General features: G+C 42.9%; 1 protein-coding gene across 2 annotated transcripts in view; it reads right to left on the minus strand.

Annotated features, from left to right (window-relative positions):
* The window catches only part of NTRK2 (neurotrophic receptor tyrosine kinase 2), a 399,796-nt gene that overhangs the window by 217,895 nt on the left and 164,101 nt on the right, over window positions 1–17,800 (minus strand). The window contains exon 14 of one of the 2 annotated variants that reach the window (XM_029203242.1): window positions 11,369–12,094. The exons of the other annotated variant lie outside the window; for it this stretch is intronic. Within the exon in view, the coding sequence (XP_029059075.1) occupies window positions 12,057–12,094 (38 nt within the window). The 3' untranslated portion in view covers window positions 11,369–12,056. Of the gene's footprint in view, window positions 1–11,368; window positions 12,095–17,800 lie in introns of those variants that run through there. 2 annotated transcript variants of the gene reach the window in all.

Genomic DNA, 17,800 nt, shown 5'->3' on the forward strand with positions numbered 1-17,800 from the left:
AACTGGGAGATTTCACACAAAACCCCAGATCTCCCCTTGCCTTGAAAAATCAGAAGATCTGGCTACCCTGAGCCTGCACTGCTGCACAGCAACATTGGCTGGGGCGGAGGGCAGCTGTGCCCATGCACGGGGCCAATCCCCGCTGGCCCACCTACTCATTCCCATGACCCTTCTGGTCTCCGGAGTCAGTGGAGTTGGCAACCTATGGTGTAGCCCCATAGAAAGCACTCAGTAAAGTCTGCTGAATCCGAATAAGGATTTTTCTTGAAAATGATTCAACTCCAGGCTGCCGGAGAGCAGGGGTGAAGAATTGTGTAAGAGGACGCCTCTGTCTTTTCCTCTCCAGCTCTTTCCTCATGCCTGGCAAGGTACTGATGTACACTTCCATAAACACTCTTCCGAAAGAAGCTGAATCGATGAGGAGAGCTGCCACAACAGAACATTTGTTTGACAGGGAACACAAATTGAAATGAAATCGAATCACTGGTGGTTTGGGGAGATAGATGAGAAAAACAAAAGCAGGTCTTAGTTTCAGATGTTGCTTCATGTTGCCATAAATAAAAGGATGGCTGCATTTTAAACTTTTCAAAAATTTCAAAACGTTGACTTGCCCAGTCTGTGTACTTCTTTAAAAAAAAAACAAAAAAAACAACTGATTATAGCTGAAGCCCTTTAAACCAGTGTAACTGGTAGGAGGTCATTTAAGGAAGTAACGGTTCCCTTGAATGCTGGAACCCAGTGGTCCAAGCAGGAGTGTTCAGGGCACTGTCAGATGGGCAGTATGATTTACAGAGAGGGGGGGAGCAGAAATTATCCAGTACATTGCTTAAGTGGAGGTCAGATAATACTGGTCCTATTGTATGAGAGCACTCTGTGGACCCTCAACTTCAGGGAGCGTGACTGATCAAGCCACACCCTGAAATCCATCTGTGCTCTGAAATCCACCCCCTCGTTTGCACAGAGTCCGTGCCCCCATGGGCTGCTCCAGCACCAGTGACTGAGTGTGGTCAGAAATTCTAAGGCAGACGCATCCCAGGAGACCAGGGACACCTCTGATGGCCCACTCTGGCTCACAGACTCCCAGAAGCCCCAAATCACGCAGATCTACCCCTAATAGCTCTGCCCGCACTTCCTCAGATTGAATGGCAGTCTGGGATGCTTGACCCAGCCTTTCTTCTCTCCCCCCATCCCCCGTGGCCATGCTTGCACTGCACTCTGATGCTCCGCAGTCTTCTCCAGTTCCTTCTCCATTTTCTCATGCAAGAGTTTCTCCTGATTAAAAATCCTTGCAGCTTTAATCCCCTCTTGGCGCCCGCTTCTCTAAGGACACGTTCTGCATTTGAAAATTCCTCCTGCCTGTATTCCGAAAAATCTGTCAGCTCTACCTAATAATAAGAGGCTCCCGAGTTCTGTGAGGTAACAGGAATCCAAAGAAGGAAGTACTTACAAAATGAGCTTAAGATGAGTGGGCTTCAAGGAACTGGGTATGGAGTCAAGAGAAAAAGAAAAAGGAGGAGGAGACAGCTTCTCAGTAGTTCCTCCGTTTTGACACTTTTCTACTGAGAAAATGGGCAGGGAGATCCCCAAAAGATGAGTTCACACCTCTGGGAAAAACTTCCTGAGGCTTTCCAGATTACCTGTCTTGCTCTAGAGTCCCAGCTGTTAAATTGCCATTTGGGGGCGAGATGTACAGTCCTTTAGAAAATTGCTGGCCAAGAAGTCCTCCGTGATCACAATAAAGACCACAAGGCTATCGTTCTCCACACCCCAGACCTCAACCTTTCCGACTGTCGTTTTGTGGAAAGGCAGAAAAAGGGAAGTTCACTGCCTGTGTGAAAATGCAAAATGTGCCTTACAACCAAGAAAAGAAAGAACACAGTGAGACATACACACACACACACACACACACACACACTTATGATGCTAAGAGGGTTAATGTTAAAAGGAAGGCTTCAGGCTGGTTACTTCATAATTCACAGCAAAACAGAAAAGGGAGACAAAATCAGCAGCATCGTTTATAAGCCCTGGAAAATGGAAGTCTCCAAGCTGTCATAAATAAGGATGGAAGCATTTGCCAAGTCAGAAATTTTGCCAAGTTTGAAATCCACTCAATCCTTCTATCTTGGAGCTCAGAATGGAACACCAACCTTTTGGGATTTGTAATAACTTTTTCTCAGCAAAACTTTTTGCTATTTATAAGGGAGTAAAAACAAAAAGCAAAAAATACAATATGGATAGTCTTTCTTTAAAGGAGCATTAACGCCAAGTGAGCATTAATGGGGAGGGGGATAATGGTAAAAATGGTATATGTACTGGGATTAACTTCCCATTTATTCAAACAAGGCTTAACATATGCAATATTCCTATTCCACAAGTGTGTGTGTATATATGTGTATGTGTGTGTATATGTGTGTGTGTGTGTGTGAATTGAGTCTTTCCTTGATGGTGTCTCTCTCTTGCTCTCTCTCTCTCTCTCTCTTTCAGACACACACACCATCCCACTTCAATGAACATATTCCACCCAACCAATTGTAAATTTAAAGTTTACTTGTGAAAATTAAAGAAAGGATAAAGCATATTTGTGTGTGTTTGTGTTGGGTGGAAAGGGAACCAGAGGAAAAGTAGAGGGGAAAAATAATAAAAGGAAAAGAGAAAATAGGTACCAAGGCCTCGGATAGCTTTCACCAGTTTACACTGGGTCAAAAAGAATTAGAGCCACCAAGGTGAAGAGCAGAGGTCTGATGACTATCTCGGAGCAGGCAGCCGAGGCTCCCACAAGAGACAAAAAAAGCACTGTCCTTAGAGAGTCAGGGCCAAAAGCATGGATTTCCTAGGCAGAGAGATCTTATTTGTGTGACCTTGCACAAGTTACTTAACTTTCCAAGCCTTTTTTTCCTCGTGTGTAAAGTATGCATGATAACAGTGTCAACGTTACAGACACTGTAACTGTATAACCATAGCCCAGGAGGTCAAAGATGGTGTCTGTTTTGATAACTGTGGTAATCCCTCCAATGCCTGGCTCATGTCTGACCTATAATTAACAATTAATACTTATTGAATTTTGAATAGACTTGATCTAAGATAAAACAAGATAATGTATTAAAGAATTTAGTATACTTATGTCTCAGTTGGAGTCGTGTCAAGGAAAAAGAATTCACGGGATGATGTAGAGACATACGGGCAGGTTAAAGGGACACACAAGAGGCAGTGAGGCATGGAGACTGACCATAGTGGGAAGCTTTTCCCACTTCTAGGGTTGAAGGGACAGAGGAGCCCATCGGCATTCAACTCAACAGTATTTAGAGCAGGAGGGCCATGGAGAGGTAGCTGGCCTCCCCCAAATCCAGGTGCCTGGGTAAATGCAGAGAGAAAACTTGGTCCAGGGAGTAATCTCTGAAAAGCCTGAAGCACCCTAATAGACTGTCTTAGTTCATGTTTAAAACCTAGAACTCCCCCAAAAGGCCAAACAGTGCTGGCGCCTCTATACTTCCCACCCGGCTCAAGGGTCTTTAGTGAAATTGCATGAACTTATCTGAAGCTGAATGCCCATTCTTAAAGCAATCTAATCTACAGTTTCATTTAGCGATTCAGCATGACTAATTACTGTATGATGAGAATTAGTAGAAAGTGATGGAAGGGTGGCAAATCAACACAAAAGAGGCTTTGCCTTTCCTCCTTGAGAACACAATAAAATTTTTAAAAGAAGAGAGAGAGAGAACTGTCTGTTCATTAGTTTATGGCTGAGCAGAAATTTTAATTCAGTAAACACAGGCGCCGGGGTCTTGCGGTATGTGAGATGTGACTTGACCAAATGACTGGAAAATTAGCATGTGCCCTTGGCAGTCTCTTTCAGTCACTGGCTGCAGACGAGACATTAGGGGACAGGAAGCTTCCCACCACGTCCCAGACCCACACCCTCCCCAAGGTGGTTTCCCTGCCATCACATACCCTCACTGAAGAGCAGTGATTGCTCCATTTGAATGAGAAGTACTCCAGCTCAAGAGAGAAGAGAAAATTCGCTTTACAACCATGAAAACCAACAAATCCTTCTTCAGGTACAATGGACAAAGCAAACATGCTCTGGGTTTTCATTAGCTAATTAGCAACAAATACATACTGGATGCAACTTCTCTGTTTCATAAGGTAAAATTTAGAAAGCACGTGCCAAGTTCACTATGGTGTCACGTACTGGCAAGTCAAGATTGGCAAGGGCTTTGTGAGAGGCACGAATTACTGGGGGTAATGGGGAGGTGTTTACTGGGATAGAAGAGCCTCTCCAGTGACTTCAATTAGCCTTACAATCCTGCATCTTTTTTTTTAATATAAATTTATGTATTAATTTATTTATTTTTGGCTGTGTTGGGTCTTCCTTGCTGCGTGTGGGCTTTCTCTAGTCGCAGCGAGCGAGGGCTACTCTTCGTGGCAGTGCGCGGGCTTCTCATTGCAGTGGCTTCTCTTGTTGCGGAGCACGGGCTCTAGGCGCGCAGGCTTCAGTAGTTGTGGTGGGCGGCCTCAGTAGTTGTGGCTCGCGGACTCTAGAGCGCAGGCTCAGTAATTGTGGCACACGGGCTTAGTTGCTCCACGGCCTGTGGGATCTTCCCAGACCAGGGCTCGAACCCGTGTCCCCTGCATTGGCAGGCGGATTCTTAACCACTGTGCCACCAGGGAAGCCCCAATCCTGCATCTTGACAACAATAATCTCTGCTCAACTGCTAGTGCTGGTAGGAGTGACCACTGGGCATTTACATGGTCCTGAGGGTGCCGTAGCCACCTCGCTGGCCTCACCCCAGTCCTGGCCCTGCTCAAGGGTCCAGCCCATGCCCGCTAGCTGTTTCAAGCACCGGCTCTCAGAGCCAGCCTACCTGAATTCAAATCCTGGTGTTACCACTTGTTAGCTAGGTAACCTGGGGCAAGCCCCTCAGTCATTCGGTTCCTCAGTTTCCTAACCTTTCAAATAGGAGCAATATTAGCTTCTGCCTCACAGGGCTGTTGGGAGAACCGTGAAGCACTTAAAACAGGGCTTGGCACACAGTTGGAAATCAACACCTATTAACTATGGCTACCTTTTAGATCCTATGGTAAATATTGCTTTAAAATGTGCTAGAAAAGGTGGTAACAACAGTAAAAGTATCTTAAATTAAGTGCTGGTAAAAACTTCAGTGCCACTTACTTAAAATGATTTAACAAGAAAAAAGCCCAAATTACCAAATGTTTCCTAAATAAATGAAATTTTATTATTTCAAACGTGACCAATCACGTGTTACCTGCTACAGCTATCACGAAAAACTACCTCAGGAAGCAGAAAAGTTATTTGTAACCCACTGCTTGTAAATACTCGTTTCTAAGGGAACTTGAAGCAAGTCTTTCCTTTCAAACAATCTCTCAGCCAATTTGTTTGTTATTTTTATTCTTAGGCAAAGATTTTCAAATGGATAATTCAAAAGTCAGTTAATGGAGACCCCCATCCAAACGATTAAAAATTCTGAATTAATGAAATGAGAACAAAAGAGGAAGACCATATTTGGGATATGACCTTCAATGCTTTTCTTCCAGAATCCTCAAACTACAGAGCATCATTCGAACTCACTGAATAATCATAATATAGGCCCGAACAGACCATGTCCTCCTATTTTATCAAAACCAAATCTGGTTATGATCAATGTGCAAGAATCACCTGGAGGGAATCTAGGAACAGAATTAGGATATCTCCTGAGAAAGTTCCAAAGTGGTCTTCACTGCTTGGATCACATCCAGAATGACCCAGGGAGGGAAGTTCCCCTTCACTTAGACTCCGTTATTTGTACCCACGCAATCGCCGTATGACCAATACAGGCAAATGAGTCTGTGATTCCAGGGCATTTACGGAGGCACACCCAAGCGCACTGCAAACCCACGTCCTTCCAAGTATTTTTATTAGTGATACCAAGTGCCCCCCCCACGTGCACCACCTCATTCAACTCTCATAGGAGCCCAGTGCGGAGGCACTACTGCTATCATCCTCATCTGAGGAATGGAGTCATGAAATAGCTTTCCCAAGGTCATTCAGTTTGTGAGCAAAGCTGGGATCCAATGCCTACCACCTCAAATTACCATGCAACTTTCCAATGGCCAAAAAAACCTGTTCTCAGCTCAGCAAATTTAAAAGGGCCTTTAGAGAAAGCACAAGTCACCAGCACTAACCAGGCTCTTTGAAGAGAGTCAGCATACTTGGCTCAGTAGAACATCAGGTCACGTTTTTCTAATCCCTAAGTCTTCGATTTGGAGCAAAAACCTTTGCAAGGTTACGAGAAGGTGAAAGCAGTCTCAAATGAATCAGAGCTGGGAACCTTGCTTTTAGCTCCTATCCGAAAAGGGGAAAACGAAGAAGAGACAGTGTGGCCAGGCAGGAAATGGAGACCAAAGGAGTGTGAAGTACGGGCACCAGGTTAACAGTCAAGGTTCAAGATGGTACCTTATCTCCATGCCCACTTGTCTTCCTCTCTCTCCCCCTCCCATGAAGCACAGGTCATCATGTCCATTTGACCACAAAGTTACTTAGAATGGAGGGGCAGAGCACCAAGTGTACCTCCTTCAGGAAGCCGAGTCATTCCAAGTTTTGAAAATACCGAAGAATTTCTCACTGGATATAAGTTTTATTTTTTTAATTCCCTTAAACTTTTCTGTTGTTTTTCAGGATTGCCTTTTAGCCAATGAAAATAGATCTGATGCAGGAATCAGTAAACCATAAATGTATTACTCACATTGATGAAAATCTTAAAAGTCGTATTTTTAGAAGAGATTTATTTCAGAATCTACAGTGGATTTGGGACTCCCCCCAAACTCCCAGTGACATTTCTCACACTTTCTTCTAACACCTTTAGTCTTGGACACCACCAAGGATACACGGGGTGATGGTATGTACTTGAAGAAGGGGGGAAACATACAAGTCCCTACAGAGAATGCAAGACACATGGAGATAAATTATAAAATTTTATTGGTTTGTTAAAAAAAAAATGAATGAATTCAGCAAGTACATTTATGGTCTACCCACATTGTTAAAACAGCACTTAAAAATAAAATAAAAATGATTATCCATTATTTACAGGAAACATGAAAAAAATGACTTTAAGACCTGGAACATTATGGGGAAAAAAACAGGGCATGAGAATGATTCACAAGCTGCCTATATGGATTACAGCAAATGGATCTGAACACGAAATGAGGATTTGTCGTTCTCTGGAGTCTCTTGCTATTTTTTTCCTTTTTGTCTTTTCAGCTTCACTGAGGTATAATCAACAAAGAAAACTGTAAGATATTGAAAGTGTAGAGTGTGATGATTTGACATATGTATACACTGTGAATAGAATCTTTTGCTATTTTATATTTGTTTATAGAAGCTCCATTCATAAACAGACTGTCTTAAAATAAAGGTGGTGAAAATCTCTGTTCTTTTCTTTGCCTTTCACACACTTATTTTTCTGTGAAAACTAAGACTCCTGACATAGCCAATGTCAACCCATCTTGGGTGCTCACTAATGACCAGCCCAAGGCTCCAAGCCACATTAGCCTAAATTAAACTCAGGGTGATTTCTCTGTCAAAATCAGATGGCTGGAAGGTCCCTTTGTTCCTGAAGACCAAAACAAGGAAATGGGCTAACTTGAGATGAAAACTGCCTTCTGTAACAACCGTTTTCATGTCACTTTCTGGATTGGGAACTCTGTTAACTTAACTCAGCCTGGCAGCACCCTGCAGAAAATTACATCCTTGCCCTGTCCAGCAGGGTCCTTAACCTTCCCAGGTGCCCTTGAACAAACCTGACATGGTTTGCAGGTGCTGTAGGTGTGTGAACACAACAGAACACACTTAATAGAATGGCTACCTCTGTCCTAGTTTCCTGGGAGTCCAGTCTGCTGAGTGGCAGAACCCCAAGGGGTCCGCCGACCTTGACCACACAGGAATGGCACAGCACACGTGGCTGCATGCAGCAACCCTGTGAAGACCCTGGATTTTATAGAATCTGTCTGTTACCTAGAGTCTGGACAAAAGAAGATGAAATGAGCTTCTATTGTAGTGGGAGGAAATTAGATGAAAACAAAGGGAGGAGTTCTAGACAGAAAACAATAGAGCAGGTGAAAGCAGAAATCATCCACTCTCGGGGGGAGGGAGAGAAGAGTTAGTATCGGTCCCGGTTACTGCTTTGATTCCATTTTGCAATGGAAAAAAAAAAAAATTGGTGTGTGCAAAGCAACCAATAAAGCAAATAAAAATAAACTCTCAGTTTGTCATGGAGTCAATTTGGAATGTTAGAGAGAGAGAAAAGAGCCAAGGTTTTTAAGACAATCAAGAAAAAAATAAAGAGGAGAGGAAAAGCAGGAGCGCCTCCATCATGCTGGCCCTCACTCCTGGCAGTGACCTGAATTCCTGCCTGTACTCCTTGAGCTGTTTACTCCTACAGCTGCTGAATCCTGATGGCCTCTGCTCTGTCTGAGGGGGAGCTGCAAGCCTCAACCACTCTGGGTGTGATTCAGGATTACCTGAAGGACTTGGAGCTAAAAGCAAAGCTCTGGGTTCCGCATTGCGGGCTTGGAGCTGGGATTGTTCACGTCTCATCTCTGCTCCTTACTCTTGGAAAGAAGACTCCGTGGGTCAAAATGAAACCAGTCCCTGCTGGAGACCAGGAGGGAAAATCCTTGAATCCGACTGTCTCTAAAGTATGTGGGGATTCACTTCACCTGTTGAGAGATGGACCTCCTTTGGCCTCAGACTGATGTATCACATGATGACAGCGGGAGTTTCTTCATCTTTCTCAGTTGCCTCGGAGGGTCTCAGTGGGACCCGATTCAAGATACAGGACCTGAACCACGCCTCCTGAAGATGACACACCTGTTTTTCTTTTACCAATGGCCCTATCGGTATGTTAAGGACATCCATGAAATGGGGCCATGTGCTTTCCCATCTGAACCTGGCTGCCCCTGAGAGGACCAAGCGACATGAACACCGGTGAAAAGAAAGTCGTGTCAGACAAAACAGGAAGTAGGACTCTCTAGGTGCTTCTGGCCACGTGGAAGTGGGGCCCACTGGGGGACTGGGGGGAAAGCATTGCTACAAGAGAGTTCCAGGCAGGGTGAGAGAGCCAAGGTCCCAGCTAGCGAAGCTATAAGACAGCCCCAAATTAAGTGACATGCTGCAGATCCCCGGGTTGCTAAACTCAAGGGTACTAAAGCGCTCGACGGCGGTGCCAGGAAGTGTGTTAGCAAAGGCAAGATAGCGGGATACGTTAAGAGAACAATGATCTTGCTTTAAGACCAAAGTAACAAACTGGCAGCCCACAGACGTGTTTTGTTGGCCTACATAATGTTTTAAAAATAACTGAGCCAACTTTTTAAAAATAGGGACATTTCAGATAAAATGTCCAGGTTTCAAGTTTCTCTTAAAGAATCAGAAGGTTTGGAAATTTGGGCCTATCCCTGGGAGGCACGAGTTGGCTGGGTCTAGGTGACAGCTGCCCCACTGGAGCGGAGGGTGTTCACTTATCCGGCTCACGTTGTTCATTTAGGGTACCTGCCTCAAACTGAAATGCCACAGCCTTGTTGGAGGGTGACAGACTTGATTTCAGCGAAACTGCCGCCTGCTGAAAAAATGCACAACACGTGCCTTTAGGAAGCTCGAAAAAGATTCCTTATAGGGGACATCAAAAGCAAAGGATGACAGAGGTGGTCTGGAGTATAGAAATGAGAAGCTGGGCTGCTGATTGAGGTCTTCAGGGATTAAAAAAACATGAAAAGAACACAAGACCATACGAAACCACTTTCCAATAGCCTGATGGTTTCATCGTTCCCTAGGAGATGTCTCAACTGCTTGTTGATAGATTCAATTGCCTTATCTGTCCACTTTTCTCCATTTTAAAACAAAAATCTACCCTGCAATTCTTTTAGCTGCTGAGGGCGAATATTCTTTTTTTTTTTTTTTTTAGGGTCTGGGATACTTCTAAAATAGTCCTTAAACTGTTCACTGCCTTTTTATAGCTCCACGGAATAACATAAAAGCTTTAAAAAAAATTGTACCAAATGGCCGATATTTAAGAACCCTTGCCGTCCTGACAGCCTCTGCTGGGCTCTCCGTTTGAACTTCATTTTTCTTTCAGGGGGCAGGATTTCTACAATTAGCTGGCCTTTTTGTAAATCAACACTTTGGGGAAAGATCAAAATCTAAGTAGTGACAGGAACAGTCATTCAACAGTGAGCAAGAAAATGGGAATTCAGAGAATATTGAGACCTCCCCATACGCAGGGTCAGCTGCCCTCACACTCAAATATCTTTTTGGAAAGACAACTTCTGAGAACAGCAGCCTGTTTATGCTTTGGAGAAACCGCCCTTCTTTCAGGAGTGGGTATAGAATAGCCAAGTCAAATGCTGTAATCCATAGGACTCCGTGAAATGTCTGCATCAAGCAATAACATACTTAGTGGCTAATGTAAAAGACAGAGTATAAAATATTCATCACGCATAACCTTTTTATATCAAGCGGTGCCTAAATGGATCCTGGTTTATTGAGATTAATGCCTTGGTTACACAGGATTCAAAACAATGTTTCCAAACATGTTGGACTAGTTAAAAAAACTATAAAACCTTAAAGCTGAACTGCAAAACTTTAGTAACCATCTCCCCTCCGAAAAAGGCTTTTTGAAAACGTCAGTAAGTTTCCAGTTCAGCTGTGGCATCTATATGCAGAAGCTCACAGTCAGAGCCAATTGTGTTTTCAAACAAAATGCTCCAGGCCTGGCTCTGAAGTTCCCCTAACAAGAAAGGTGTGAAGCGGGGCAGGGGCAGCCAAACCTCACTTCAGGACAGGGATCCTGCCTGCTGCACACTAAGCAAAGCGTACAAAGGCCACCGTGAAGGCCAAGTGCGTGAGACAGTTGTCCACATAAGACTAAGGCAGAGATACAGGATTCTGTAGCTCTAAGGCTGCCCTTGCAGCATTGAAGCTGGACATTATAAAGCACATATTCATTAGCGACCTGCCACCTCTGTGCTGCTGGGGTCAGGAAGAACCGTCCAGCCCAGGAAAACCCAGCAGAGTGTAGTACGTTGTAGGGGGACTAGGCTTCTTAGAATATAGTCTCCTGCTCACAGCAGGCCAGCCATTCTGCTCACAGGCCTTTTCAGAGTAGAAAAGCTGCACTTCTGTCATGGGAACAGCATGAGATGCTGCGGCCTTCTTACTCGGCAAACTTCTAAAAAGCAGGTGGATCACAGAGGTCAAATAAAAGGACATATGCACCATATGCATATATTTCACTCTTTTTCTGGAACTGACTATGACTAACTGAAATCCACAGCCCCTGACCAAATAGCTTTTTCTTTTCTTTTCTTTTTTTTTTTTTTTGCCTGGTGATAAACTTTAAGGAAATCGTTACTGTTGACTGCGTGGCTCTGGACCTTCATGAGCAGTAAAGGAAAGAACCTCTCAGGGATACCCCCGAGTCCCCACAGCGATGGTGGATATGCCCTTAACTCTTTTAGTCACTGCATTCTAGGTGGGAAAGTGAAACTTTTTGAATTCAGTACTGATTAAACAACAGCAGAAAACAATGCTAAAATTCATGTTAAATGGAGATTAGACTGTTTAGTGTGTACTTACACCTGTCCCTAAATTTAGATTTTTTTAAACTTTACAGTTCACCTTTAATAAACAGAAACATTGAAAATCAATACATTTCCAGTATGGTCAAACAGCACACCTTTCCAAAGAGAAGCACAATCCAATGGCATTTCATTTCCATTTTGTATTTGAACGATTGTGAGAACAAAAGAGAAGCATTAATTTAAGATGTTATCTTGACTTTCTTAGCTGCCTGTGAGCTGTCTCTGCATTGGTGTCCCCCATTCACAGCTCACAGCACCTGCAGGCTTCGTGCAGTATCTCCTGCAAACACCACCCACATCTACCAGAAAACCCCAGATCAGTGGCACTTCCCGGGAGAAGCCAATGCCAGCCCCAAGAGTCCAGCTTACAAGGCAGCATCAACCAACAAGCACCACAGCCCCCTTCTCTGTCTTTTCCTTTATTTCAGCTACCCATCCAGTGGGATCTTATGAAACAAAACAAAACCTAAAAGAAACACAAAATAAAACATAAGTCATGCTCAAAAGAAAAATCAATGGAAATTAACATGCAAGTACAGTCACTATTAAAAGAACATAATAAATAAAAATCAAAATTAAGACACAACATGGAATATGCTTGAAAACATAAATACAATATAATTACAAAACAGAAATCAGGAGAAAATGGGAGTCTCATTACCGAGCAACTTAGTTTTAAACTTTAGACTGATTTTACGTGGCACATAAACACAGGAAAGAAATGCAAAGGATTTCTGCACACGGTTCCACCCACAACTGTATCAGATGTTAACATCTTAATTTAAGGAGGAGAAATCTGTGCACAACATAAGATGACTCCTGAATAATTTTTATATATAGGGAAAAAAATAAAATTCAAAAACAAATATCTACCCAAATTCTCATTTTCTTTTCCCGCCTATAAAACCAAGTTATTTCTAAAATAACTGATTAATTGCTCAGCCATATCAGAGAACTGGCTGGCTTTAACCAGTACAATATTGAGCCCACATGAAGATTTAGATTCTTTTTCAGAAATCCTACTATTAAATAATTAACCGCCTATATTTAAGTACCATACCATACCTATGGCACATATATATAATCTATTACATAGCATATGGTATACAACATGAAGTATATTGTATGTATATACATTACTTACACAATATAAGACATATAGTGTCTAGTACATATAATATATAAAACATATATAATACTTAACATCAATTCATTCTACAAACATTTACTGAGAACTGACCAAATAGTAGACACTGTAATGCATGGTGCAAAAATAAAGAAAATGGATTCCTTGACTTCAAATACTTCATTGGCCACAGATGGAGAAAGATGAGGGAATAACTTACACAACAGGTAAAAGCTAATCTACTTTCTGTGGGGCTGTCTTCTAAGCTCTTTGCCACATCAGTCCTTTTAATGTCACTATAACCCTAGGAGATAGGTTCTATTATTGCACTCTCTTTACTGGTGAGAAAACTGAGGCCCAGAGAGTGAAGCAGCTTGCTCAAGGTTAGACAGCTAGTGTGTGATGGAGCTCAGGTTCTGACCCAGGCGCTCTGATGCTATAGCTACCCTGCCATGACCTTATGTGGAGGGACAAACTCTCTGTGAGCTTGCCTATGAAAACCCAGCAGGAACAGGGAAGGGTCTATCACATAGAATTCTGTGGGTAATGTGCATGAATCTTCATCAGATTCCTAAGTGACAAAATAGATGACATCATAGTAGAGACCCCCAAGATATTTCCAAGACGTTTTAAAGTTCAGCTTTGGAAGATGCTTCTAAACCCTACCCTCCAGACTCTCGATCTTCCTCAACCTGGTGTTTGGTCTGCCAAGTGCTGGTGTCATCTGCCTCCAGAGCTGTCATTACCATCACTAATCTGTATCATCATTTACTACAACACTAAAAGAGTCCACGGAGCTTAATTTCCATGGCATTTTTCTCTCTTGCCCCTCCAAGTCTCAGGAAAATAACTGGGGACAGAGGCCAAACATCGTTTATGGATTTAATCTCCCACAATGCACTGAGAATTTAGGAAGTACACAGTGGGCACATAGCTCGAGCATACCAAATGAACTAACCAAACACCTGAGCTACCCTTTCAGGTTTTAAGAGGGTGGATCTCAAATTCCTTCCCACTGAAACAAGTGGAGTAATTTGAGGATGCCAAGTTCGCCAAAACAGGAAACACTTGGTGATACAAATAGAAGACATCACCCCCAAACGAAATGATTTGTTGATTCAATATACCAGTTTCTCTGCACATGCAATTCTGAAGGGTTTATTTGATGAAAATAACAGAACAGATTAAACTGCTAATGAAAATCTTATTTCCACTGGGGTTATGGTACAGGAACTTGAAAAGTGTACTGATGTCAGAGTGTTTAATCGGAGCCAGGCCGCTCTTCCTTTGCTTCTATTTGCCACTTTCTTCTGTCATGAACTTCCCCAACCTCCACTACAGGCTCTTTAATTATTCCAGTTGGGAGACACAATTTACTTGGCTAAATGCAAGCTCTCTCGGACTGCCATCCACTCAGGCTGCAACAACATCCTCCCCATCTAGGCTGATGTCGCGTCGCTCTTTAACCTTCTTCTGCTTTGCCTTTGTACCCTTCTCAGAGACACACATCTCAGCTCCACACACCCATGCAAGAAAAGCAAGTGAAGCCACCCTAAAAACACACTCGATGACTTTCTTGAGGAAAAGCCAACTTGTTACAATGATAAGCAACATGCAGTGTCTCTGTTCAAAGCATCACTTATGCCACCCCTCACCGCAAGGAAGGCACGTCAGCCTCCTCTCCATACCCTTGATTTTCACATACTGTTGATACACTTAAGATACGCCACCATCTCATGAAAAATTAGTTTGATTTAAAGACTTGACTATTTATAAGGAAATGCATCCAATGCTTCATGTTTCCAAGGGGTTGACAGTAAAATTCAATTAGGGCCCCAATTTACCTACCGGGATCTTATGACTTATGCCCTCTCATGTTATAAGAAACTCACAAAAGGGGCCACAAAATGATATAAAACAATAGATAATTATTTTCTCCTAGTGAGGGGGAAAGTTTTTAGACCACAACAAATGGCTGAACATCTTGTGGGTTTAGCAGCCAAATGAGCTGTCTAGCTTCTGAGCCTGAAATATAGATATTTTGACAATGTGACATTATGAAGCGTTTGCAGAATTCCGATGGTGTACGGTAGTTATCGTGACAACAGCTCCTTTATCAAAAACAACTCTAGAGAAACTCTGCCACCACTGCTTACACTTAGTTGAGCTAAATAAGAACAAGTATAAAGCAGGTGCTGAATGAGAAATGTGATGTAAAGTTGAAAGCAGAGAAGAAAAACCCGGATGTGTCTCTGCTATTTGCTGATTCCGGATCTGCTCATTGACCTCTCCAAAGGGAAGGACTGGGAGGGCTGAAGGTCAGTGAAGCACTGTGCTTTCTTTGCCATTGGCTTCCGACTCATTTAGATTTCTTTACATTCAAACGTGCACACATTTTCCTCCTATTACTCAGAAGCAATCAGCCATAAAATGGCAAGGATCTGCAGTACATTTAAATTAACAGCAATTTATCTGGAGCAAAAAGGAAAACTGCTGAGTCGAAAGGATGCGAAGGGAGCGGAAGAAAGATGCAGCTGCAATCTAAAAAAGCCAATCTTATCACATTTGTCTTTGGAGAAGTAGAGAACGGCCAGCTTGGTGTCTGCAGGGCACGGTGCCACTTTGGAGACAGGATGGCGGCTAGGGTGCCAGGATAGCAGCTCACCTTCATTGGAAAGCAAAGCAAAGCAAATGTCCCCAGAGCCTTCTGGAAAATGTTTACCAGGTAAAAATCAGAGAATATACTCCTGTGTTCTCATAGTATTAGGTACCTAGGAAATGGTGGGGGCAAAAGGTTTCCTTCACAATGTTAGACTTGAGCCAGGTGCAATTCCGTTTTATTTCAGCACCTGGGCTTAAACCCCGATTGTCCTAACTTGACATCTGTGGAACATTTAATATCTGTTGGTTGTTGCATCAACTAGCCCTTGCTGTCATGCTTTTTCAATTTTATTTTATAGGTGACTCAGCCCGAATGGCTGTTGTGATATGTCCAAGGTCACCCAGGAACAGAGTGAGAGCTGATATCTAAACCTCTGGATGGTCAGTCCATCTTTTAAAATGGTATCACCTACACCTGTGGCGGAAATTTCCCAATAGGTAAGTTTAGGTCCTGGTACTTTCTTCTCTGCACTCATTCCAAAAGTTGCTTGACCATTCTTCAAACACCCCTTTTGCTTCCTAAGGATGTTCCTTTTGTCTACACACCATCACGTCTCCTAAGATCTCCTTCCACCAAGCAAGCCTTCACCATTCTTGAGGATCCATTGTAAAAGCCGTCTCCTACGAGAATTTAGTTCACCCCCTCTTAACTTCTCTGGCATTCTCTTCCATTCATTCACATGTTCTTCTTTTGTACTTTTGCTAAACTCATATTTCTTTTCTGTTTACTTTCCTGCATCCCAGACATTAAGCACAGGAGGGCAGAGAGAGCACGTCTCCACATCTGCTATGCCCTACGCTGCCTCGCATGCTACCAAGGACAGAATGCATTTTAAGTTTTAGCATAGTAATATCTAAACTCTGAGTTTTATTGGAGAACTTTGATGGACTTGATAACAGAACCAAAATGGAAGAGAGGAGAGGAGACAATACAATGTAGGGTCCACTGCTTCTCACTGGTAACTGGGTTAATCAAATCACTTCAAACTTCCTGTACAAAATCACACATTTGGTCAGAAGTGTACTGAAGCTTGCAGAGTTAGACACAAGAACACCCAGTGAGTTTCTCATGAAGCATTTTAAGCTCCTGGGGAAAAAGGGCTAGACTTAGTTCATTCTAATTCTCATGATGATCAAAATTATGGGGTGTGGGAATGGAAAAAAGGAAGCTGTTGTCCATTTGTTAGCTGGAGGCAAAAAACTAAAGCAAATGGCTGAGGATAGTCAGCATAGCTTTTAAAGCTCTGGTTTGACTTTGCAAAATGAAGTTTAGTTATGAGCTGAAAATTAAAGCAGGAAACACAAAGTTCTTGGCAAAGCTCGAATATGTAAGGAAAGCAAAAGCCACTGCACAATTAAAATTCAATGATTCTAAGGAGGATGTGATCTGATCAGCAGGGCCTTATGAAAAGTGGCCTGGTGAAAAGTGTCCAAGGCCACAAGCACTACCATGTCAGTGACTTCACATAGGATGGGGAGTTTATCCAAAGACCCAGGCCATTGCTGTTATCTGGGGAATCACCTAAAAGTGCTGTAGGCAGAATAGGGGAAAAAAAGATAGAGCCTGTGGTTTCAGGCATTAAAATACTCAGAAGGCTTTCACTACAACCACAGTGAGAAACACGAATCAATCTATTGTTCTCCTGTACGGTGTGCCTTGCTTTCTGGCTTATGACAATAAACATAAATTGCAAAATCTATAGGGTAGCTCTTTGTAAGGTGAAATGATATCTTCTTAAAGACACTGCTTCATGATTCTCAGACCAGACACTCACCAATGACTCAAACACTCAGTGCATAAGCATGGCATTATCAATTTCATTATAGAAGACCATGTGCTTGCTGCTGTCACAAATATAAATTTGTGTCTAGATTTGTTTTTGCCAAAATACTCCAGACAGTGATTCTTCTTAGTACCTGAAGCCAGAGTACTACAGTCTAGTGTCCAAACAGGAAACAAATGACACAAAACCTATTGCTCAATTAACCTATAACTATAGAAACCAGCAAGAACCTCAAACACACACAAAGGAAGTTGCTCAGCTCTGCTCAGTTGTGGGTGAAACCACTGCCCACAGACCAAAATGGATCTGGAAATAAATTTCTAGAAAAGTAAATAATGCATAACAGAAGCAACAGAAAAGAAGTGGACATGGGTCAGCCAGAGCCTGTCGGATGGTGGTGATGGTGGTAATGATGATGGAGGTGGTGACAAAGATGGTGGTAATGGTGATGGAGGTGGTGGTGGTGATGGTGGTAATGATGATGGAGGTGGTGGTGGTGATGGTGGTGGTGGTGATGGTGGTGATGATGATAATGGAGGTGATGGTGGTGGTGATGGTGGTGGTGATGGTGGTGGTGGTGATGGTGGTGATGGTGGTGGTG

The sequence above is a fragment of the Monodon monoceros genome, unplaced genomic scaffold, assembly GCF_005190385.1.
Source record: "Monodon monoceros isolate NGI ecotype Baffin Bay Population unplaced genomic scaffold, NGI_Narwhal_1 Super_Scaffold_5, whole genome shotgun sequence".
NCBI classification, from domain to species: Eukaryota; Metazoa; Chordata; class Mammalia; order Artiodactyla; family Monodontidae; genus Monodon; species Monodon monoceros.